Source organism: Penicillium cinerascens, assembly GCF_028974065.1.
Source record: "Penicillium cinerascens strain IBT 15544 chromosome Unknown scaffold_4_segment0_segment0, whole genome shotgun sequence".
Classification (NCBI taxonomy): domain Eukaryota; kingdom Fungi; phylum Ascomycota; class Eurotiomycetes; order Eurotiales; family Aspergillaceae; genus Penicillium; species Penicillium cinerascens.
Genome location: NW_026695297.1, coordinates 2396084 through 2419943, shown reverse-complemented (window position 1 = coordinate 2419943; position 23860 = coordinate 2396084). Strand labels below are relative to the sequence as shown.

The 23860-nt window shown below is 51.3% G+C and overlaps 11 protein-coding genes across 11 annotated transcripts; 8 read left to right on the top strand and 3 right to left on the bottom strand.

The window, feature by feature from the left end:
* Window positions 1–271: 271 nt before the first annotated feature.
* On the top strand, window positions 272–1159 carry N7498_008892 (serine-leucine-rich repeat protein; the record flags this gene model as incomplete). The annotated part of the gene is made up of 1 exon (XM_058455954.1): window positions 272–1159. The coding sequence occupies one exon, from the start codon at window positions 272–274 to the stop codon at window positions 1157–1159; it is 888 nt and encodes a 295-aa protein (XP_058305942.1).
* A 571-nt stretch (window positions 1160–1730) lies between these two features.
* Window positions 1731–3976, top strand: N7498_008891 (PX and BAR domain-containing protein; the record flags this gene model as incomplete). The annotated part of the gene is made up of 6 exons (XM_058455953.1): window positions 1731–1824; window positions 1873–2138; window positions 2194–2460; window positions 2522–3595; window positions 3649–3762; window positions 3826–3976. 6 exons carry the CDS (start codon window positions 1731–1733, stop codon window positions 3919–3921), a joined length of 1911 nt encoding a protein of 636 aa, XP_058305941.1. The 3' UTR covers window positions 3922–3976.
* A 927-nt stretch (window positions 3977–4903) lies between these two features.
* N7498_008890 (putative endo-arabinanase) lies at window positions 4904–6233 on the top strand (the record flags this gene model as incomplete). Its single annotated transcript, XM_058455952.1, has 4 exons — window positions 4904–5727; window positions 5791–5969; window positions 6023–6051; window positions 6171–6233. 4 exons carry the CDS (start codon window positions 4904–4906, stop codon window positions 6231–6233), a joined length of 1095 nt encoding a protein of 364 aa, XP_058305940.1.
* A 920-nt stretch (window positions 6234–7153) lies between these two features.
* On the bottom strand, window positions 7154–8888 carry N7498_008889 (putative isoamyl alcohol oxidase; the record flags this gene model as incomplete). Its single annotated transcript, XM_058455951.1, has 2 exons — window positions 7154–8399; window positions 8455–8888. The coding sequence occupies 2 exons, from the start codon at window positions 8886–8888 to the stop codon at window positions 7154–7156; spliced, it is 1680 nt and encodes a 559-aa protein (XP_058305939.1).
* An 832-nt stretch (window positions 8889–9720) lies between these two features.
* On the top strand, window positions 9721–10923 carry N7498_008888 (uncharacterized protein; the record flags this gene model as incomplete). Its single annotated transcript, XM_058455950.1, has 3 exons — window positions 9721–9861; window positions 9913–10403; window positions 10452–10923. The coding sequence occupies 3 exons, from the start codon at window positions 9721–9723 to the stop codon at window positions 10921–10923; spliced, it is 1104 nt and encodes a 367-aa protein (XP_058305938.1).
* A 912-nt stretch (window positions 10924–11835) lies between these two features.
* N7498_008887 (uncharacterized protein) lies at window positions 11836–13285 on the top strand (the record flags this gene model as incomplete). The annotated part of the gene is made up of 4 exons (XM_058455949.1): window positions 11836–12122; window positions 12166–12488; window positions 12541–12881; window positions 12944–13285. 4 exons carry the CDS (start codon window positions 11836–11838, stop codon window positions 13283–13285), a joined length of 1293 nt encoding a protein of 430 aa, XP_058305937.1.
* A 155-nt stretch (window positions 13286–13440) lies between these two features.
* On the bottom strand, window positions 13441–16296 carry acoC (uncharacterized protein; the record flags this gene model as incomplete). The annotated part of the gene is made up of 8 exons (XM_058455948.1): window positions 13441–13784; window positions 13848–14025; window positions 14082–14413; window positions 14472–15012; window positions 15068–15427; window positions 15480–15662; window positions 15730–16142; window positions 16209–16296. 8 exons carry the CDS (start codon window positions 16294–16296, stop codon window positions 13441–13443), a joined length of 2439 nt encoding a protein of 812 aa, XP_058305936.1.
* Window positions 16297–16602: 306 nt separating this feature from the next.
* On the top strand, window positions 16603–17631 carry N7498_008885 (isocitrate lyase/PEP mutase family protein; the record flags this gene model as incomplete). Its single annotated transcript, XM_058455947.1, has 3 exons — window positions 16603–16665; window positions 16809–16953; window positions 17009–17631. The coding sequence occupies 3 exons, from the start codon at window positions 16603–16605 to the stop codon at window positions 17629–17631; spliced, it is 831 nt and encodes a 276-aa protein (XP_058305935.1).
* A 1142-nt stretch (window positions 17632–18773) lies between these two features.
* On the top strand, window positions 18774–20222 carry N7498_008884 (uncharacterized protein; the record flags this gene model as incomplete). The annotated part of the gene is made up of 4 exons (XM_058455946.1): window positions 18774–19024; window positions 19109–19374; window positions 19437–19955; window positions 20032–20222. 4 exons carry the CDS (start codon window positions 18774–18776, stop codon window positions 20220–20222), a joined length of 1227 nt encoding a protein of 408 aa, XP_058305934.1.
* Window positions 20223–21049: 827 nt separating this feature from the next.
* N7498_008883 (YbhB/YbcL family Raf kinase inhibitor-like protein) lies at window positions 21050–21649 on the bottom strand (the record flags this gene model as incomplete). Its single annotated transcript, XM_058455945.1, has 1 exon — window positions 21050–21649. The coding sequence occupies one exon, from the start codon at window positions 21647–21649 to the stop codon at window positions 21050–21052; it is 600 nt and encodes a 199-aa protein (XP_058305933.1).
* A 417-nt stretch (window positions 21650–22066) lies between these two features.
* On the top strand, window positions 22067–23566 carry N7498_008882 (MmgE/PrpD family protein; the record flags this gene model as incomplete). Its single annotated transcript, XM_058455944.1, has 1 exon — window positions 22067–23566. One exon carries the CDS (start codon window positions 22067–22069, stop codon window positions 23564–23566), a length of 1500 nt encoding a protein of 499 aa, XP_058305932.1.
* Window positions 23567–23860: the final 294 nt, after the last annotated feature.

Genomic DNA, 23860 nt, shown 5'->3' with positions numbered 1-23860 from the left:
ATTCCTCTTCCCAAGTCTTTTAATCCTGCTGCAGTTCCCTCACTCTCTGTGAGCTTCTGTCCTACTTCTCCGAGATACTCGAAGCCTCCTTGGTCACAACGTCGGTGACTGTCTACCGCATCATCGCCGAGCACGTTGCGTTGTTTGAATTCCCATCGTTCCTGTTACTTGCGACACACAAAAGACAGGAGCCTCTTCGTATTAATCCTCATCAGCGTCTGCTCGTTCCCCCGACAAAGACAGCCGGGCTATCGGCAGCCGTCCATCTACAATGCAACAAAACGCGCTGGTTGCCCTCCTCATTGGAATCACCTTGGTAGTGATTGGTACAGGATGGGCCGGCCACTGCATCTATGACAGACATGTCAGACTTGGAATCAAAAACGACCGCGCCCACGTGCAAGGTCAAAACGGGCCTCGAGATCTTGAGAGAGGACACGGAAGCCGCCACATACCTGACTACACGCACGATGCATGGATCCGGCCCTCGCGGAAACAACGGACTCCGTACATCGCAAAACCCGGCTATGTTACGTACAAGTTGGTCAATAGGGGTGTGAATACGGACTGGACTCAGCATGACAGTCGACCGCATCAGGAGGATAAAAATCCCTTTTATCGCAAAGGTTCACCAGCGCCGAGACAGAAACAGCGGAAACAGCAGCAAGGCTATGGAAATAAGAGCCAGGGGAAAAAGAAGCAGAGGTGGAAGAACAAACAGAACAAGAAAAACCGCCAGAACAATCAAGATCATTCATACTGGGGGAACACCAACAACTATCAAGGAAACCAGAACGACACAACCTGGGAAAACACTAACAATAACGATAATAATGACGGAGGCGGTTATCAGAATGGCAATGCCAACCAGTCCCACAAAGGCAGTTCATCCCAGAAGGAAGACAACCCGGATGAATGGCGGCCGAAGAGCAATCAATCCAGGAAGAGCCACTCACAAAATCAAGATGGATCAGATCGTCAATATTCCAAAAACAGCTGGGGCGGCAACCGCAACGAAAATGACCGACAGTCACATCGAACCAGCCGAGGGATCCCTCAGCGTCGTCATAGCCTTATGAATTATGGCGATGCCATGGACTCACAAGTGGGTTGGGGCAGTAAGAAAGAAGATGGAGGAGAGCCAGAAGTCGTATGGTAGGGTCCAGGCTGTATGGAGGTGTGAATTTTGTGGAATGGAGACACGGTGAACTTCCACCTTTGGGGTCGAGCGCGAGCGTACATCTCTTTTTGGTCCCCAATTCAATCCAGAGAGACTGGCGCGATGAATTATCTCTATAGACATATTCACAGGTACGGACTTAAGTGGACTACCTTTGACAACCTTCAAACGGGCATCTGATCCTGTATTTGATCTGATATCCGAGTCAAGCCCGAATGTTTATCTGATCGCGGCTACGATATAGATCTGGGCTTGGCACGTGGTGCAGTCGTTTCTCGTCCAACTTTGGACCCATGAGATACCCATAGTAGCATGGATGATAACGACAGAACAGATCAGGTGCTCTAAGGCATAGCACCTGGGCAGCTTGTTCTAATCCATCTACAATTATCTCCAGATAGACTCACGGATGATCACCGCGGCTGCGCCACTTCGTCACTGGTCGCTGCAGACCGCCGAAGGGCGGTGACGTTGAGGTCCCCCCCGCAGATCCCAGGCACAGCTTTCCAACCTTCATCCCCAAAGGCAACATCCTCTCGCCCTGACCATCATGTGGAACGACGAGGATAACAACCCGTATGGGGCTTTTGACCAGCATGAGTCCCACCTCTCTGAATCGCTGCACTCCGCCGCTCTCTCCCCTCGTAAGCTCTTCCCCGGCCTGTTGCGGTGATACTGCTGACCCTCGGCAGCCTTGTACGAGCACGATGATACCCCGCCCTCCAGCCGTGACTCCAATCTGGACCCGCCAGACTATCTCACTCATCCGGAGGATCTCAGCGATCCCGAGGAAGCTGACTATGGCGCCGCCAGTCAGCAATACCCGCGGAAGAGCGTCTATGACAGTCGCATCGAGCAGATCCTTTACGAGAATCCGGAGATGGCGATATTGATCACGGATGCTGGGAAGAATCACGAGGGTGGTGGTAGCTTCATCGTCTACACGATCCGGACTGGGGTATTGTTATCGCGATTGAAAGGAGCCTCGGAGCTGAACTAATGGAACACAATAGGACCTCGAAGTCCGTCGCCGGTACTCGGAATTCGCATCGTTGCGACAGACACTCGTCAATCTCCATCCTACTTTGATTGTTCCGCCAATTCCCGAGAAGCATAGCATGGCGGACTACGCCGCGAAACCAACCAAGGCCAAAGAAGACACGGCCATCATTGAGCTGCGCAAGCGCATGTTGAGTGTATTTCTCAACCGGTGTCGCCGGATGAAGGAAATCCGCGAGGATGGTGTTTGGTGGCGGTTCCTGGACCCCAACGTCAGCTGGGTAAGTTGCGGAGCCGGTCCGGGTTAGGTGTACGCTTGCTAATTTGATTGACTGATGTTAGAGCGAGGTCCTGCATTCCCACCCTGCATCGTCCATTCCCAAGAACAACCTCAAGGCCCCGCCGCTCGATCCCGCAAACCCGACCCAGGCCCATGGCTGGCTTCCAGTCCCATCCTCTTCCGCGAAACTCAAGACTGGCGGCGGGAGCGGCGGGACTATCTCCGGAACCGCATCAGCACCTACATCACCCGGCGAAAACACGGATGGCCCGGCGCCATCGGGTCCAGGCCCCGCAGTTCTGGGACGATTCCCGCCCGACTCGCGCAAGCTGAGCGAGCAGGAGCTGGACCCGTACTTTGTGAACTTCGAGGCTTCTACACGGGAACTGGAGCTGCTATTGCAAGGAAACATCGAGAAGGTCAACCGGAGGACACTTGCACATCTTTCCTCCCTATCCGCCGACCTCATGGAATTGGGAGCGCGTTACAACGGGTTCTCGCTCTCCGAACAATCCCCAACCGTTGCCGCCGCGATTGAGCGCATCGGACAGGCGGCCGATACCTCGTACATCGAGACCGAAGAGCTGTCGAATGCGTTGAGTGCTAGCTTTGCCGAGCCCATGCGGGAAAGCGCGCAGTTTGCCAGTGTCGTCCGTGGGGTATTACGCTATCGGGTGTTGAAGCGGGTGCAGGAGGACATGACGCGAGATGAGCTAGCACGGAAGAAGAGCCTGCTAGACTCGCTGGAGCGCAGCGAGCTGGAGGCGCAGCGGATTGAGCAGTATCTCAATCGCACGTCCCCTCAAACCGGCGGTACCAGGCCACAACGTTCATTATCTGCCTCGTCGGCTGTGAGCAGTGAAAGTGGGAATGCCGCAGAGGCCTCTGCAAACTCGAAATTCCCGCCTACCCACGGCGAATCCGGTGGCTCCCCGTCCCCATCTGAAACACTGAGACACAAGAAGTCCGATCCCACGCCGTCTTCTTCGCCGGCCCACCGCAAGTCATCCAGCGGGACATTCGTAGTGAACAAGATCTTCGGTCGCATCAATCACGCCATCCATGGATTTGCAGACGTGGACCCGGAACGAACTCGTCGGGACCAGATCGGCAAGACCAAAGAGAGTCTCATCCAGGTATGTGCCAAGTGGGGGTCGAAGAGGAGTGTGAAGCTAACCGCGTCATGCAGCTGGAGCAAGCACTGGAGGTATCCGAGAAAGATGTCAAGGACGCCAGTGCCGGTGTGTTGCACGATCTCCAACGCTTCCAGAAGGACAAAGAAGCCGATCTCCGCCGCTACATGGTATGTACAGTGATCCACCCGAGCCAGGGACCCATAACTAACCATGGCTCGTGCTGCGCTTAGGTCGCATACGCCCGCTGTCATTTGGACTGGGCACGGAAGAATCTCGAGACGTGGACCGAGGCCAAAGACGAGGTGGATAAGATTGTGGCACGCTAGAGTTCATTCGCTAGGGTTGTGGCCCTTTGGCGTTGGCGTTTAGGTCCTTGGGGGGTTTTATTTTCGAATATCATTTGGCCGTGAGTCTGTCGCTCATCGCCCGAGCGTTCAAAGCGAGGCATTTCGCATTCTATTCAATATAACGTGCCCTGTAGAGCTATCTTGAATTTTGATCTGCTGGCTACCCGGTGTCAATTAATGGTGTAGTTGCGTGTATTTCCTAAACAGGCACAATAGAGGCATAGAAAGGACCACGAAGGAACAGAGGCTTAGAAACACAGGTACACACGGCGTCGAAGGTAAAAGCCAATGGCCGTGTCTCGCAACTGCGACTCTGTCTTAGGAGCAAAGTGTCACCTCGGGAACGAGAAGAATATGAAGGGTGAAATACCGTTCTGTTGATCCCGCGGTGGGTCGAGCCAAGTCAAGGAGGTGATCGACAGGACAAGGCCACCTTTTCGCGTCGACCTCACCTCACCTCATTCTCCCTTGCGTCGTGTCATCTGCCAATGTCGGCGGTTAACCGTGCGTCGCGTTGATGCAGAACTACTGCGCAATCGCTGTACGCAAGCACGAGGATCTGTCAATCAGTATATCGTCCCGAACGTGCCTCTTCGGCTTGCATCGTTAGAGATTCATCAACGAAGCTCGATTGATCTTCTCCCGCATTCCAGAGCCTTGCAGGCATGCTTCCCGGTGGACCTGCTTCGACCAGAACCAGTGGACGTCGTGGCATCCCTCACAGCGGACCCCCTCTCGGACGGGCAGTTTCCGCATCGTGAGGAACCCACCTTGGAGGTGGCACGCCGTGCGTCAGGTCTGAAAACAATGAGTGGCTGGCTCCATAGCCGCCGGGATGATCGTCAGGACCGGCCACTTATCACGGTCGGTGAAGCCACCTTCTGGCCATGCCGATGATTTTCGTCAGGGGTGGTCTTTGCGGTCTTTTTGGCCTCATTCAATTCCTGGACGCTGGATCAAGATGCTCGTTCTATTGGGTTTATTATGTCTCTTTTCGGTCGCGCTCAGCGTCAACCTCAATCACAATCTCGAGGCTCGTCTGGAGCAAGAGGCCGCCGCCGGTCATTTCCCTCCTCCGCGTCAAACCAACCAGCATACCCATGATCCAACTATCATGCACGTCCACGGCACTTTCTACCTGTACAATGTCGGCGAACACATCTTCATCCATACCGCTCCTACCATGGCTGGGCCATGGAAGCACATCGGCTCCGTGCTCGATGCAAACTCCGTCATTCCCAAGGGCGACCGTGCCGTGCCCTGGGCTCCCGATGTCGTCTATGTGGATGGTACCTTCTACTGCTTCTACAGTGTAAGCAAGGCGGGTTGCCGAGACAGTGCCATCGGTGTGGCGACTTCCGATCACCCTGGACCGGGTGGTTGGTATGACCATGGCGCAGTCATCCAGACAGGAACAGGCAATGGCTCTGGCGTCTATCCCTACACCGTGTCCAACGCCATCGACCCCAGTGTGATAGTCACTCCAGACGGAAAGCCGTATCTCACCTTCGGCAGCTACTGGACCGGCATCTATCAGATCCCACTCGACCAGACTCTCCTTTCTCCGATGAGCACATCCGACCCCGATGCCAAACGCTTGGCCTGGGAACCCAATGCTCTCGCCACCCCGGCCCGATACACAACCTCGCTCTGCGGTGACCCCACCGGACCGCATGCCATCGAGGGCGCCTTTATCTCGTACAACGATGGATTCTACTACTTGTGGTACAGCCACGGATACTGCTGCAACTTGGACAAGGACCACCTCCCGCCCGCGGGCAACGAGTGAGTGCTTTCCATCCCTCTGAAATGTTTATTTTTTTTCATACATACACTAACAACATCCAGATACAGCATTCGCGTCGGACGGTCCCAGAACCCTCGCGGTCCCTTCTTCGACAAGTTAGGCAAGGACCTGACGGACGGCGGTGGCGAGATTGTCTACGGCTCCAGCGGCGACACCTATGCCCCCGGCGGGCAGGGCGTGATCCGAATCGGCGACGCCGACGTCCTCTACTACCACTATCGTGAGAAACACTCCCTTTTTCAAACCCAATGGCCCGCATACTAACTCCACCAGAAAACAAGACTGTCGGACTTGCATTCTCGGTAAGTTCGCATCACGGCAGGCTTGTGGATCGAGATACCCGCATCTACATATGCCCTTGCCGATCCTCCTTCATTCCCCTCGATCGTGTCAGCGGAATTGTCTAACATTATACCTGCAGGATGCGTTTCTAGGATTCAATCCATTGAAATACGTCAACGGGTGGCCCATTGCGCTGGCCTAAGCAATAAAACTACGTCACCAATTTCGAAAATCACATCCTCGCATCCTAAAACATAGAGAAAAAAGAGGTCCAACATCCTCCATCATGACACCTTCGGCACCTGTTTCACCTTTTTTCAAATTCGGGAATGTCAATCCCGCCGCTCGTTATCTCGACTATAGAATCTCCGTGCCGCTACTATCTGCACCGATCGACGAATACCAACCTCGTCCCTCACGTATGGGCGCCATCTCCACATTATTTGCATTTCGCGGCGTCTCGTTTCGGGAACATAATCACACTTAACCCGCTCTTGCTTTTGGGGAAGGGGGCGTTTTGCTAGAACATTGAAGGGTGGACATACAGTACTTCCCAATATATAGATGGCGGTGTCTGGATACATAGAAATCGGAATCTTTCGTCATACGTGTCATTCCCCATTACGAGTCGTGTCTCACTCGACCCGCCGTATGTATGTCTGGGCTGATATCGTTGCTGATCGTGTGGGACCGAAGATCTCTAGGCTGTGATCTGCGGTGTGGGCCCGGTGCGGTATCAAAGTGATCATCCTGGTGGGGGGAAGCTTTGATCATCTTTGGAGCTGGGAAGGTTTACCGTTGAAAGCTTATACTAGTGCATTTTTCATTGGGAAGTCTCAAAGTTGGGGTTGGATTTCACACCGATATTCGATGTTATTCTAGCCTTATATTTTGTCTAGGTCGTGGCTTAGTCGCCGTCAAGTATAAAGACCACTGTGTTTCTCTTTTACCGAGATGCTAAAGTTTGGATCGACCTGGGAAATCATCGCGACCTTGTGGAATCAATCGTCTATTCGTTGCTAATCGCCAGACATCTAGCTATATAAATAGAAACAAGGATATTATCAACATGAATTATTTAGGTATACTACATAGGATGATGTGAAATGCCTCTCCACCAAATTAGTGAGCACGGCACATACGGCCGGACTTCTCAACGTTCCAAGAGTCACTACCAACGGCCTTGAGAGCATAGAAGAAGGAGCAAGGATCCCATCTGCGCTTGATATCAAGAAGACGGTCGTAGTTGCTGCCGAAGAAAGTCTGCTTCCAGTTCGGTTGGCGGAAGTCGGCCTCGTTCTGGTAGGTGCCAGAGTTGGGGGTGATGGCCTCGAGCTGGGGCACGAAGTCATCGGTGATTTTGAACTGGTTGGCGATCATCTTGCTCCAGGGCGCGGTCTCGTTCCACGGAGTGCCGATCTGCATGGTGATGGCGGCGTTACGGAAGGCGGGGAAGACGGCGTTGGAGACGTTGGTCGGGTGGGAGACGTCCAAGCCGACGCCGACGACGATGACGCCCTGCGAGGTGAGGTTGCGCAGGACGGCGCCCATGGCGGTGGAGTTTTGCTCCAGGGTGGTGCGGGGGATCAGGCGGCCGCCGTACTGGTAGTCAGCGACGGCGAGGTTGCCGTAGGGTAAGGGACCCATGTAGGTGCTGTAGTGCTTGTAGTAGGAGTCGAACTCGGTATAGGTGGCCTTGTAGGTGATGTTGAGGTCGGCTAGGGCAGACAGGAAGGGGGTCAGCGTGTTCTTCACATCCTCCTTGGTCTGATTGAAGGCCGTGACAGGGTGGATCAGGAAGACGGCGTTGGTCATCTCGTAGATGACGGTGGCACCGGAGTCGATCATGGCGGGCAGGAGGGAGTGGAACTCCGAGACGGCCTGGAAGAAGGTGTCGGTGGTGATGCCAGAGGCAGTGAACTCGACCGTCGCACCGGAAACGGTGGCATCGGCGTGAGCCTTGACGGTCATGGACACGACGACGCCGTAGTTACCGCCGCCACCACCGCTGAGGGCCCAGAAGAGGTCCGGGTGCTCAGTGCGCGAGGCAGTCACGACGGTGCCGTTGGCGGTAACGACCTCGAATTCAAGGGTCTGATCGGCACCGAGACCGAAACTGGTACTCAGAGCGGAGTGACCACCACCCTGGGTGTAGGCACCGGCCAGACCGACGGTGGGGCACTCGCCCGTGACAACGACTAGGCCCTTGGCATGAGCAACGTCGAGGATCTGGTATCCCACGACACCGGCACCGACCTTGAAGGCGGGTCCCTTGTAGATCTCGCTGGACCAGTTCTTGTACTCAATATCGGTCATATGGTGGGTCCAGACCGACAGAGCACCAGCACCGGTTGAGCGGCCGAGGTAACTTTGTGTATGATCAGCGAAGTTCCTTGGCAAGACGGTCAGGGGTAAATTCTTACTCATGGCCAGTGTTTCGGATGACGAAACGGACGTTGTTCTTGCGGGCGAACCGGACGGCGGCCACGACATCCCGGGTGGAGGAGACGTTGACGGCGTAGCTCACGTAGTTGCCCAGCTCGCAGGGCCGGCTCTTGGGGGTGAAGGGATCACAGCTCTGGTTGGCAAAGAAGGTTTGCATCACCGAGGAGGAGGAGTCCATGTGCGTCTCCGGCAGAGTCCAATCGGACCGCAGAGTGGCACAGGCAGCGGCATTGTAGGCAGCACCGTGGCAGGGAGTACCAATGGGCACGGTAGCCACCAGACGACCGCCGACCGTTTGGTTGAGGGATGACCAGGAGGAGGTGGAGGGCCAGCAGCTGTCACCGGGCAAACAGTGACACTGGTGGGCCACAACCGTGGAGGCCAGAGCCAACAGAGAGAGCAACCAATTCATGATTGAAGGGAAGATGAAGACGAGGACGAGGAGGACAAGAACAGGAGAAGACGGTGCCGATCGAGAGTTTATTTAACGGAGACTCGACCATGTCCACATTTCCGGGAGCTCCTCGGCCCTGGAGATGGCGAACGACAGGGTCGGAGATGTTCCCTTTCGCGTGGCATGGCCGAGTGTGGATCCGCAGCAGAGCGGGTTGATGCGATCGTCCGATTTCGATTTGTCGGATCGTTCCCGGTGCACGATTCCAAGGTAGATCGGATCGATGCCGCACGCGGGTGGCAAAGCGTACCTGAAAGACGACCTCTCCAACCCTTGACGAATGGTGCCTGGCAATCGGCAAACCGACGCGGTAGCGATGAAAAAAACCCATGGGAAGCCGCCGACGGGTGGCGCCAACCCAGGGCGCAAGCTCAAGGCTTAGGTCGCTTGTCTCAGCCCGGTTGCTCTCGGATCCAACCACGTTGCTGGAGGCCGATGCAAGTGGAGCGCGGCGGAGATGGTGCATCTATCGCTCGTCCAGTTCCATGGTTTGCATCTGGTTCTTCGGGACTTTTCCTTCTGCCGTCACAATGGGGCTATCGCCGGACCACATTATTGCTAGCCGAAGAACCTTGACGAGCCCTTGGTTATCCGATCTCCGACTTTAGCTTTTTTCGCTCCTCGTATTTTTTTCCGAGGAACTGGACGTTGTGGTGCTCGGAGACTGGAAATGTGAATGTGAAAACGTGCATCCTGCCATTAAAAAGACGTCTTTCCCAGATCTTTCTTCTGAATTGGATTATTATTCGAATCTTGCCTGGACCGTGTTCATCTCTACTAACTGTCTGCCATGTCTGACCAAGGCCCGGCCCTAGAACGGGGCATTTGGGCCGCCATGATCATCGCCGCGCTGATCGTGATTCTACGGGTCTTTGCAAAGATTAAGATCAACCGTTTCTTTGTGGACGATGTTCTGATGATCATTGCCTCGGTATGTACCGATTCTTCTGCCATTGGTCTCTATGGTGTACTAACCGATCAGGCGTTGGCAATTGCCTCCACCGTCTTCCTGAGCCTGTCCGTGCAACATGGCTTTGGAAAGCCCCTGGGCAAACCCTTCACCAAGGATACCTCGCTCGTTTTGAAGTATATCGCCGTCCAAGTTCCCCTCATTACCTTTAGCACCACCATCGCTCGTAGCGCCTTCATCATATACTTGGTTGGCGTTCTCGGCACCAACAAAGCTTATAAGATCGCGTTATGGATCGTGCTTGTCATCCAGCTCGCTGCAAACACCGCCTCCGCGGTGCTGCCCCTCAGCATCTGCAAGAACGTGCACATCCTCTGGGATCCAACCGTCAAGACCACCTGCGGTAACCTGACCGCCGTCATCAACTACGCCTACTTTTCCAACACCTTCAACTCCGCCACGGACTTGTTCCTGGCCGTCTTCCCCACCGTCGTCTTCTGGAACCTCAACCTCAAACTGCGCATCAAAGCCGGTTTGATCGTTCTTCTCAGCCTGGGTTTCCTGTAAGCATCCCCCCGACTCACCGCACCACCACCTACTAACCAATTCAGCGCCATGATCGCTTCCATCATCAAAACCACCAAACTCAAGACCCTCCCGAGCATCACCAACCTAGGCACCGGCGGCGGACTCGAACTGATCCGCTGGGGCTACATCGAAAATGCCGTCATCATAATAACTTCCTCGATCCCCTGCATCCGACCGCTGATCATCTCCTCCGTGCGCAAGATCTCCAGCGCAACCCGCTCCTACGAACTCAGCGGTCCCTTCAGCCACAACCGCCGCACAGACCAGCAATATGCGACAGGCACTCAATCGCGTCGAGGCCGACGCGTCACCAAGTCCCGTGATATGGAGAACGGCAGCGTGGATTACATCCTGGACAACAGCACACATACGAGCATGACTGCCGTCGGACGGGAATCGAGATCGCCAACGAATGACCTTGCGATTACGAAGCAGGTTGATATCTCCGTTGTTTCGGACGACGGGCATAGTCACTCGACTCGGGGTGGACTATGATGGTTTGGAAGATGGGTTTAAGATTGTTACGCATTCATGCATGTATTTCTACTAGAGCTGAGCGTTAGATATTTGAATGTGTCATTTAATTAAGACTTGGTGTTGCGCATAATTAAGCTGCCTGGCCATCTAGCATAAACATCCAGTGGTCCTGTATTCCATATCCATCGAAAAATCTCTTCTCGTTAGGATTCCCAAGGTCGTTCGGTCCGACACAGAAAAGAGAAACAGGTCTGGTCGGCCTCTCCCTAATACACCACGAACCGGTGGATGGTGGAGGAAGCCCAAAATTCCTTACTAGTATTGGTATCGTCTTCTGTGCGATTGTGGAATCGGTCCCATCCCGAATTGTAAAATTATTCAGGTTTGGACCCGCCACATGGAAGGATGCGTGGGAGGATGGAAGCACGGGAGTGGACGCAACTCGGTGGAGACTATTTGACGAGTCCATCGGCGATGGTCCGAGATTGACTTTGCGTTCTCCGAAAGGGCCGAAAAAAGCTGCTTCCATGTTGTATCGTTGGAGTACGTAGGATATCTGTCAATCAGAAATGAAGGAACTCTGCATTGCTAGATCACCTTTTCTCGCAATTCGTAGGGAGGTCTGATTACATGGGAAATAATATCATCGGATCATCAATATATCCGTCGTCTTAGCCTCGAGCGCCCCACCAACACCCACCATCTGATTGCCCGGAGGATAAAAAGAGTGCCGCGCAACAGCTAACCGCGGTTAGAACTATACAGGGAAGAGGAGGAGAGACTAGGCATGGCATTTTGGGCTTTCAATGCACTGACACCGTTGACTTATTTTGACATGCGCTGCTGACCAATCATTTGTCCCGTCGTCTGCCTTCCGCGCAGGACTCCCGACGATATCAACATAATCCGCACCGACAACCTCGGTTCAGCATGATGAACATCACCCGCGTTCTACCGAGACGTATTGTTCCCTTGAGAAGCCCTTGCATTTTCCTCAAGTCCATGTCTACCCATGCCGATAAGAGTCCGATGGACCAGCCCACTTATATTTCCCCCATTGATGCGGAGCCACTTCATCGCTACCGACAAGGCGGTTACCACCCAGTCACCTTAGGAGAATACCTTAAAGCTGGAAGGTATAAGGTGTTGCATAAATTAGGATGGGGTGGCTACTCGACAGTGTGGGCGGCGAGAGACCAAAGGTTATACATACCAATGTGACGCACGGTAGTCCCAGCTAATCGAAATTTCCCCTTGCAGGACAGAGACATACGTCGCTGTGAAGATTTGTATTGCTGAAAAGGGACATGACAGGGAGACGCGAGAGCTCCAAACTATGAAGGAACTGGCGTCTTATCACCCGAGTCTGACGCATGTGGTGCAGTTGCTTGATGATTTCGATCTAACGGGTCCAAATGGATTTCATAAATGCCTCGTTTATGAACTTCTGGGGCCAAATATTCCAGACGTAATTGATGCACACTTTTCCGGTGGGAGACTCCCCGGGAGGCTTGCCAAAACAATTGCCAAGCAAAGTCTTGCCGGGCTTCGTGATTTGCACCAACGAGATATTGGACATGGAGGTACTGTAATCCACTTACTTGGGAAAAGTCAGACATTTCTCACCTAAAATAGATTTGCACACTCGCAATTTGGCCTTCACCATGCCTTACTTGGATAAGGTAACCGAGGAGGCTTTTTTTGAGATATTAGGAAAACCCAAAATAGGCCGTGTCCAAAGGCGCGATGGGAAAGGCCTTGGGCTCGGCGTGCCGGAATATATCGTTAAGCCTAACTCATCTCGAACACGCCTTTGGAAGTCGGCTCAGTCGATTAAAATAATTGACTTCGGAGAATCATTTTCATGTTCTGCTGTCCCTCATAGGCTACACACACCTTTGCCTGTTCGAGCACCCGAAGTTATATTTCAGGATAAACTTGATCATCATGTTGACTTGTGGAGTATGGGCTGCATGGTGCGTGAAATGATACAAGTCTTTTTTAACGCTATGCACGACTAAACTGATAACCATGACAGCTCTTTGAACTTTTTACGGGCCAGCCACCTTTTGACACCTTCTTAATAACACCCCCAATTCTGGTCGGTCAAATGCAAGAGATGGCAACTGATGACCTACCTAGAAGATGGCAAAAGATATGGGATACGATGAATAAAGGGAACGACGTGACCGCTGAAAGCCCCGGGCCCAACTTGCAAGAATGGCTGGAAGAAGTGTATTTTGATGGACGCCAGATCACTGATCTTACAAGAAAGGATATAGCGAGGCTTGGAAAAATCATTGGAAGGTTGTTTTATTTTGAACCGTCGGCAAGAGCATCAGCGAGACAGATCCTAGATGACCCTTGGTTCAATGAGTAGGCTAGACTATACCATCTATTCTTTCTTTCATAACACAGACTTTACTTCACCTTCCATTTAATAAATCTCAACAGAAATTATCTTATAGTCTTGAATTCTCAGAGAAAAAGAACGCAGGGCTGATTTGGATATACCATCTTCTTATACAATAAACCTCACCAATCCAATTGGGGATTTGGTTTGGGAAATGATTTTTCACCATTCTGTCCCTTGACCGAAGTCATAACTTCAAAAAGCCTGCTTCCAAAATGCTGAAAAGCAGAAGAGATCCCACCATGTTCGAAGAGCTCTTTTTCCATTTGGCTGAGATCAAAGTGGAATGCCCGTCCATCCAAGTAAATTGACCTGGTATCAAAGTCAATGGAGGCTTCTTTGCCATCCGTAGCAGCTTGAAAGAACTCCTCGTCTTGCATGGTGATACCCAATAGGCCTAAATTCGGCATATTGCGCTGGAAAATGAAGGCAAATGACCTCGCAATCACACATTTCACTCCACACCCTACCAATGGTTAGACTTTGGCTTCCAATGCGTGATGAAATAGGTAAAACATTGGAACCCTACCTAAAAGGGCCATTACAGCCTGTTCGCGGGACGATCCGCAACCAAAACCTTTGCCGGCTACCAGGATGCTGAAGCCGTCGCTGGCACGGTTGCGAAATTCAGGATGCGTAAATTCCAGGCAGTGTAGTCCACTCGTTTCATTATCTTTCATACCGATAAGAAACTCCGCAGGAGCAAGCTATGTAATACGATTTAGAAAGAGCAACTTTTCTCCCGTTACCGCGAAGAACTTACAGCATCGGTATCAATGAAATCTCCAAGCAGCTGAATCATTCCTCTCAATGGTTCTGTGTTAGAATGTGCTGCAGACGAATTAGGCACACGTCTCAGGTTTGGTTCTCGAACCCTGGTCTCGTCATTTGGTTCAAGCATTCGAGGGGAGCCACTAGGTTCCACGTATTTCGGGCCGTTAGGGGCTTCATCCTCTCCCCGGGGTTGAGGGGTGCCTTTCATCCCACTCCATTGAATTGGATCAATTGCCTCTATTAACTCGTGCGGGTCCGTCAACTTCATCTGGAAAGACGAGGCAGCAACGGTAGCAGCTGACGAAAGATGGCCGATCGATCCTAGTTAGGTGCCTCGCTATGAGCACAAAAGATTGTCACAAAGAAGAAAAAAACATACCTCGTCCCATCCGGTGCTCAAAGTTACGGTTTTGCGAGGACAACCACACTTCTCCCGGGGCTGCTTGATCTGCTGACATTCCAACACAGTAGCTGCATCCAGGAATACCAATTTCAAAACCAGCACTTTCATATGTTTCCGTGAGACCAAGTTGACGTAGTCTGTGAAGGATTGGCATCGATCCTGGAACCACCTTTCGTTTACCCTTTTTGATGGGCCGTTGACCTCGATTCAATCCCTCGGCGAGAACCAAAGCTCCGAGGATTAAGTCTTCTTCTGCTGTAGTACAGGCGCCAATGAAACAACCATCCAGTTCCATACCCTGGCAGTCACTAACCGGGACCACGTCATCGGGCTTGGGGTATTTGGCTAAAAAGGATCTGACATTCGCAAGGTCGATTTCGTGAGTCTCAGCGTATTGCGCATCATCGTCTGGCTTGAAGTAGACGGCTTGACTCTTGTGCCGTGCAAGCTTTCTTCTATGGATGAAGTTTTGCGTAAATTCGTCGGGAACAAAGATTCCTGTGACACCCCCAAACTCCTGTCGAACCGTCAGCGTATGATTCCCAGACAGGTCAGTTCCCAGGAACACCCACAGTCGTCATATTTGAGATGGCGAACCTCGCATCGGGAGATAGGTGTTTGACCCCTGGACCGGTGTACTCCACTATTCTCTCTGAAGCAATGGTATTTCTTTTCAATTGCTGCAGAATGTAAAGAATGACATCCTTGCCCCCTATTCCAGGCCTTGGAGTTCCAGCAAGACGAATGTTGACAGATTCTGGTACCTTGAACCATGTCTCCCCTGTGACCAAAGGCAAAGTGACATCTGCAGCCCCAAGACCAATAGCGAGACATCCTAGCGCTCCTGAGGAGCACGTATGCGAGTCTGAACCTATGACAACCATGCCCGGCTGTGCCCGTTCCCGGTAAAATTCGGTGTGCAGAATTGTGTACTGTATAGGAGTTGGCACCCTCAATGTGATTGTGAGTAGAAAGATTACCTACGTTCATGCCTTGATAATCCGTCATCTTGAACACCCGCTTGGCACGCTCACTTGCATCAATCAACCCTCGTACCTTGGGCAAATCATTGATTCGGGGATCAACGACATGATCCCCCGCTAGCCAGAAACGGTCATTCCGGAAGATACCAGGCTTCCCGAGATCGTTGTATGTTGTCTCCATTCCCTGTCATTGCAAAGTGTCAGATACCGAAGAACAATTAGTCGTTTGCCCATCCACGATTGGAACATACCGCCCACGATGCTTCGGAGGCTATCACCCAGTCCACATGAATCCGGATCAGCTCTCCCGGAGTGACAAAACCCTTGTGTTCCATGTCATGCATTGCAAAAATCTTCTCACTTAATGTCATTCCACGTCGTCCGACAGGGCGTTGAGGCAGCGGACTCGGTAGATTTTTGGCATGATCTGCCGAGTTGAGCGCTTCCAGCCATGCAGACACCAAGAACATAATTTCAGATTCCTGTTCAATGGTAAGCGAGTCATCGTGAGTGATTCCAAGTCCTCCTAGGGTCGTGGGCTGGTGGCAGATTTCCAGGATGTCGGATAAAGCGTTGGCCTCCCGTCTTAATTCTTGTCCTCGCAAAAGTTCGATAACAACCGCCAACGCCTCCAAAATATTTTTCGGCGGATCAAAACACTCATCTATCATGAGTACGAAATTTGTTCGTTAGGTCAGCAAATCAAGAAATTATCAAATGTGCTGCCTACCATCTGGAATAGCGAGACTAATGTTCCGCGATTGCTGAACAAGCTCGATCAGCCCAGTAAATGAGAAGACCTTTTTGGATTCTGTCATCGCGATCGCACGGAGTATCTTAAAGCTTCTTCAAATGGAATGTAATATGACTCTCTTCGCTTGTTGAATCTGTTGATCAGCGAATACGCCCGCGATTTAATTCCCCGATTCTTGAATATTTGGTCGGGCCGCGAACGGCCCGAAAGCGGGGGAGTATAGGAACTCGGCGCGACAACGCGCGACTCGAGTCAAGTGACTTAAATAGCCGTTCAATTCCTGAAGAAGCCATGATAGGATAGAGGAAGACTTTTCAATTCATTTGAATTCGAATCTCAAATAACCCAAAAAGCTACTCGGCCCGTTGAAATGACTGCTTTATCTGCGGCCGCGAGATTGCGCCAGCTCCTGGCCGACCAAAACCAAATCATTGTATGTCCAGGCGTATATGACGGCCTCACTGCGAGGATCGCACTTCAAGCGGGATTTGAGGCTTTGTACATGGTAACTGTGCCCTTACGTTCCAGATAGCCCACAATCCAGTACCTCGCTCTAACAATTGTCATAACATCAAGACTGGGGCAGGGACAACCGCGTCCCGGCTCGGTCAGCCCGATCTCGGGGTGATCACACTTAATGAAATGCGCCAGAATGCTGAGATGATCTCCAACCTTGATCGGTTCACGCCGGTTATTGCAGACGCGGATACGGGCTTCGGTGGTATGTCAAGGGAACCGTGGAATCTCATTGTCTTGTGGGATACTGACCAGAGTAGGTTCATTGATGGTGCATCGAACTGTTACCGAGTATATTCAAGCGGGAGTTGCAGCGCTGCATTTAGAAGACCAACCAACTTCGAAACGCTGCGGGCATCTTCGCAACAAGCAAGTGGTTGCGAAAGAAGAGTATTTTTCCCGAATTACAGCCGCAGTCATTGCACGGAAAGCGTCTGGTGGCGACATAGTCTTAATTGCACGAACCGACGCCCTCGCTACATTGGGTTACGATGAAGCCCTTGCACGTCTGAAGGGTGCAATCAGCATAGGTGCGGACGTTGCATTCCTCGAAGGTGTCACGTCCAAGGAAGAGGCGCGGCAAGTCTGCCATGATCTCAGTCCTACTCCAGTGTTATTCAATGCGGTATCTGGAGGCATCTCGCCCAACCTGACCGCCACAGAGGCCAGGGAGCTGGGATTTCGCATAATAATCTTTCCAGGCTTTGCACTGGGACCTGTATATGCAGCAGTGAGCGCGGCTGCGAAGCACCTGAAGGAGACAGGCTCGCAATTAGCATCTAGAGATGACAACCCCAAGAATCTGTTCAACGTTGTGGGTCTTAGAGAGGCTTTGGCCATTGATATGGCATCCGGAGAAAATCGGTTTAGCGAGGGGGTCTAAATTTAACTGGTAGTGAATGTCAATATGCCGCCAAGACCAGCTGTGCAGATCCCGCGCGGATTTCCGTAGAAGTAAGACCCATTGTGTCGCCATACTCAGGACAAGCCGAATGGACGAGGACCGAGAGTTCGGTATTATTTCAGCGGAATTGTTTTAGGTCCGAGGGTGGTATTCTGGTATTGCATGACGGTTTAATTCGCGGGTCAGGTGACGACCCGCGCTGATCAACGTCGCAGTGTCTGACTCGCGAATCTTTCCATTCAACGATTCGAATGCTCGTAGCCGAACTACCTGCAAAATGCGGCGGCAACCTCGAAGCGCAACAGAGCCTAGAAAGTCGATGCGGCGAGGCCGACGGATTGCATGTCGACAGTGTAGACAAGCTAAGGTGGGACCACCAATAGCTCAGGATCGTGAGCAAAATTGTTCAAGTGGATGCGACTGAACTGATTGGCAGATGCGATGTGACTTCTCACCGGGAGGAACGACTCCCTGTTCACGATGTCAGCGTATGGATCAGGATTGTGAGATTGATACCGAATTCAAAAGAGTCAATAAGCGAGCGCAAGTAATCGGCACCATCACAGCCCGGATGCACCAACTGATTCGTCCTCTAGACGGCTCGAGGATCTCGAGGACGAAGTTCGTCAATTGCGATCCTCTATCTCTAATTTTCCACCTTTAGATCCTCCAATCTCTGTTGAAGCGTCATCATCGAACCCACACCGAGGCGGCACGACTTTATCGGGCTCGCATACTTCACGATCAGGAGCTACCTTTTTCCAAGATGAATCAGCCCCGTCACTCAATGTGGAAGATGAGAATCAGCGCCTGTCGCAAGAGATTGTTTCAACTACAACCGCGCGGTTGCTTGATCATCTTCGGCTAGACTCAGCTCAGATCGATTCGCTTTTTGACATGTCCGTTGCCTCGAATGCGTAGCCTCATTGAGAGCTGGCACTATTTACTCACTTGTACGCAGATTTTTCAGAACATATCATCCTTTTGTTCCGGTGCTTGATCCCAGTGTCACCCCGGATGATTGTTACAATCGATGCCCTCTGTTATTCTGGGTGGTCATCTACATTGCATCCCGTCGATATTCAGACGTACCCGGCCTACATACTGCAATAATCTCACCTATGAAAAACCTCCTGTGGGAGACCGTCGCGAATCCTCCCCACAATTGGTACATTGTACAATCGATTGCGCTTCTTTGCATGTGGCCATTCCCAACGTCATCGCTGTCAACTGACACGACCCTAATGCTCATCAATATTGCTCAAACGATCGCAATGCAACTGGGTCTGCATCAGCCCGATGCCATTCAGGACTTTTCTCGCATTAAAAGAAATTTAACCAAGGCAGAAATCTCGGAAGTGGTGAAAACTTGGTCTGTTTGCTACATCGCATCTCAAAGGTGAACCTTACTTGACTACTCCCTCTATCGCAGGGGTAGCGGCTGATGGCGTTTCAGTATGTCATACACGTACGGCATAGCATTGTTTTCCTCGGAGTCGATGATCGATCGTGTCTGTGACGATGAAGACGCATACGCAGTTCCCCAGTCCATGAAGCACCAGCTGTTGATTTACCGGTTTTCTGCACGCGTCAACAAGTTCATGTCCAAAGATCTGTCCCGCACAGAAAATTCGTTTCGGCCCCAGGAGACGATCTCTGTCCTGAAGCTTTTGGAATGTGAATTCGCCGATCTTGCCCGTTCAGTCGGCCAGACACTTGCAGGTAATATTCTGAGAAAAATTGCTTCTAATTTCCTCTTCCGCCGCTCACTGACACCCTTTCAGCTGATAATGAAATCTTGCTGTATGGAACTGGATTGCAGCTTTATGTTTTCTATCTGCTTGATGCCGGAGAGTCATTGACTCGCAAGATGGGTCTATTAAAGGCTTTCGATACATCAAAAGCGTTGGTCACCAAGCTTCAAAAAATGGATGCTGTTTCCGACTTTATGAGACACTGTCCTGCGTCTTATTCGCGGATGACCTCGTTGGCAGCGCTCTTTCTTCTCAGGCTAGAGCGTTCAAAATTTGCAGATACCCTGGGTGTTGAGGGTGGCGAGCAGGCATTCAACGCTGCACTGTCCCTTCTTCGTCGAACTACTTCCGAAGAGAATGACCTGACCGACAGAACTTCCAAAATACTAGCCCAATTATGGAGTGTGCAAGGGCGCTCCCAGCAATGCAGCCAAGAACCCCGTCTAAAATTGCGCTCTCGACTAGCTGCCAGCCTGCTCCATGACGAACTGTGGAATTGGCGAGAGACGTTCGGCGGCCAAGGTTCTGCCTCGCATACTCCACTCCGCGGTATCGTACTACTCTTTCAATCAAAATTATCCTTTGGACCTTGTCCACTAATTGCCTATTTGTCACTCCTTTGCAGAGCCGGTCGATGGACAGATTCCTGAAAAAGGGCTGGATCTACAAAATGCCCTTTCTCTCCCGTCAGACCCCACGATCGATCGGCTTTCGTTTGAAGATCTCTTCGATGTCGAAATGATGTCCCTCCTTCCATTTAACTTCGAAAGCGAAATTCCGCCAAATGCTGGTATTTTCTCTGATCTCCTGCCATGATACTCGTTTATTGGATATACGAGAGATCTTCGATACCCAAAAATTAGTATTATTCATCTGCTGGAACTTTCCTGTCGCACGCTCATCACCCTTCAATCCTCTCACTGTCTCAATTACGCCATGCTCCACAGCGGCGAGCTGTCTTCGTGAGACCGTCTGGATTCTGGGCCGTTCAAGATTGTTGTCGCACGTACAACCCCATGAACTCTGTAGGCAGGGGCTGTGATTCGTGGTCAACCGGATGTCCTTGCCAACGCCGCAGCTCTCGCATTAGGATCGATCACCGATACATCTGCCGAATGTCATTTCTCCAGATCCCCTTCACTCCGATCGCACAATATGGGATTGTCGTACAGAGTGGAGAAATCCACAAGGCCTTGCATTTACTGTCACAGTACGCAGTTGTTGGGTCTGACCATACTCCGAACGTCGCTGCTTGGACCCGAGCCAGGAGCGATATCTCCATATCTGGGCGTTGATTCAGGAGTTTGCATGCCACGATGTGACTAAACTAATCCTTGAAGACGAGAAATCTATTAAGTATAAGAGACTGTCTTTCATGTATCTACGCAATCACGCGGTGCTAGCATTCGTGTATGTTCTCCCGAAGCTCTCGTGGAGTTCCCGTCATGTCCCAATTAGGATTTCGAGTAGCCTCATATTATTAAGGCCCTTCATAGGCTCCCAACGGACTATATCGACCACTTAAAGGAGCCGTGGGGCTTCTAAATTTCTAGTTTAAGAAATAAAGAATATATATACCCTAGTCAGATCTGTCGTTCTACTAAGTCCTCCGGCTACGATAGGCAAGAGGCTAGAGGATCTTTTCACTCCGTCCGCTCCCATATCCCCTGCCAAACCCCCCAAGAAATAACGTTTCCTTCAATCTGCTGAATGATCTCCTCCTTGGAAGCCGGAGTACTCAACTTGCTCCTATCAAGTTTTTCTCGCAATGCAACAAGTTGATAAAAGTACCGATCAGGACCATGACCAAGCAAGCCCCTGGGAGCAATATAGACACTTTTGTGGCGATTTAAACCATATTTGAAGTCGCCGCGAAGGGTGAACGCGCATCCATCTCCGACCACTTCAAAGTCCTCGTTCGTCAATTGTGTTGTTGTCGCCGCGATACCGTAGTACAGGCCATGCACGACGGGGTTCTCGAGAGGTGCGTCGGGATCTTCGACGACAAGCAAATACTCGACTGCTCCATCCTGTGCCGGCCATTGCAGGGTTGGAAAGAGGCCCCGTTGGAAGAAGCTGTATTCGGTTGGGATGTTAGACCCTGAGGGTCCCAGGTTGCATTCCAGAACGATAGTTGAGTCGGGGAGTTTAGAAAAGGGTGCGGATTTGTGAATGAGGCCAGCGTCGTGGCCTCTGCGATTCTGCAGCAGCCATGCGACACTTCGTTCCAGTAATTTGGACATTTCAAGGCGGAATTGGATCGTGAGTTGTTTCGGCACCAATGAATTGGGCTGTTTATTCAAGGCGAATTTCGGGCCGCTCAAGGGATTCCCGGGCCGTATGTGGAGCAGACTTTGCATGTTTACGGTCCAAAGGGATGGTATTACGTGACCCAGATCTGAAATCTATAGGGTTTTTGAATCGAAGCCGAATGCAAGCACCTTGGATATTAGCGAGTTTGGGCTTTTGTCTCGGGCCGTTAACGGCCTCCGCTTTTGCCTCTGAAAGTTTATTTTGTTTATATGCAAAATAAGCACATTCCATCCACCCGCAAAATATAAAAGCCATGCGCCATTTTTTGGTGCATCTATCTACTTCGTTATATCCTCAAATATTCTTCGACGGAAATATCCTACTTGGCCAACAACCAAGAACCGATAATGATTCTAAAATCGAGTTCAAAGAGCGATGCCAATGAAGACGTAACGAAGCAGCTTTGCGCATGGGTGAATCAACTTTCTTTGAGTGATATTCCTGATGACGTCCGGACCCGAGCAAAGTACTTGATACTTGATGGTTTCGGCTGTGCAATCGTGGGCGCTCACCTGCCTTGGTCCGAGAAAGCGGCCGAAGCGATTTTCCAGATGGAATCTCCTGGAAATTGCACAGTCTGGGGATATGACAAGGTGAACGTTCAATTAAATACCAGCGTGAATTGTACACTGATGGAGAACACAGAAACTTGGGCCACTCCCCGCAGCGTTGTGAACAGTACCGAGATTCAGGCTTTTGAACTAGATGATTGGCACTCGTTAGCTCCCGTGCATTCAAATTCCATTTTATTGCCAGCCCTTCTGGCAGTCACTAGTCACCAGAGAGCTAACGGTGCACCGCCCTTTGATGGTGCAGCTTTGCTCCTTTCAACGATTGTCGGCTATGAGACGGGCCCGCGAGTCGGCTTGTGTCTACATGGAAGTCACATGCTGACGAGGGGATGGCACTCGGGTGTCGTCTTCGGTCATGCTGCTTCCGCAGCTGCTGTTAGTAAGGTACTCGGGCTTCATCCACATGCTATCGAAGATGCCCTCGGTATTGCTTGTACCCAGGCCTGTGGTCTGATGTCTGCCCAATTTGGTAGCGACGTCAAACGCATGCAGCACGGGTTCGCGGCACGGAATGGATTATTCGCAGCCCTCTTGGCAAAGAGTGGCTATGTCGGTATTAAAAAGGTCTTCGAGGAACCTTACGGTGGTTTCTTAGCTACTTTTGGACAGGGGTCTGGGAAAGAGCCTCCCTACTTGGTCGATGAACTGGTCAAAGACCTAGGCCGGGCATGGCAGTTGGAATCTATTCGCGTCAAGCCTCATGCTTCCATGGCAGGAACACACTGCACTATTGATACGGTCGAAGCACTCCAAAAAAAGCATCCAGCAAAGTTGATGAACTTGGCTGACGTCGTGAGTATCAAGATAGAGATGTCTGAGCCAGCTTTTAAGCACGGAGGATGGGAGGCTCACCGACCCCTAACAGCGACGGGGGCACAAATGAGTTGTGCTTATGCTGCTGCCGTCCAGCTCGTCGATGCTCAGGTATCACCAAAGGAATTCCAGAGTCATCTTCTCGATCGGGATACCATTTGGGATTTGGTCGGCAAGACTAAGTGTGTGCACTCGCCGGAACTGGGTGGGAAGTACGAGCAAAGGGTCACAATCCAATTCATAAATGGAGATAACATTTCTGAAACCGTGGATGCGCCAAAAGGTGTCAATCCTCCTCTGTCCAACGAGGAAATCTTGGCCAAATTCAGAAAATTTACGAAAGGCTTGATCGATGACAAAAGACGAACTATGATTGAAAAGCTAGTCTTGGACATGGAGAACCTGGAGGATATCTCCGTCTTGGATGATTTGCTAGCTAGTGTGCAGCCACTTGCAAATTAGCTGAACAATACTATGAGAGCCCATTTCGAGATACCATTAGAAATGCCCATCCAGATATCAGTAGGACTTTTTAATCAGATCCCTGTCAAAGTTAGAATGAACTTAATTTAGCACGTCTCGCAAATTTAGGCAGAACTTAAAGCCCGTAGTAACGGCTAGTAACTGGGCGGAGTTTAAACTGGATGAATGAGATTTTGTTTAGAGGTATAGCGACACGATTGAGTCATGAATTTCAAAGAACTCATAACAGCTGGACCTTAGCCCGAATCGGGATGATCTGAAGATCAGTAAAGA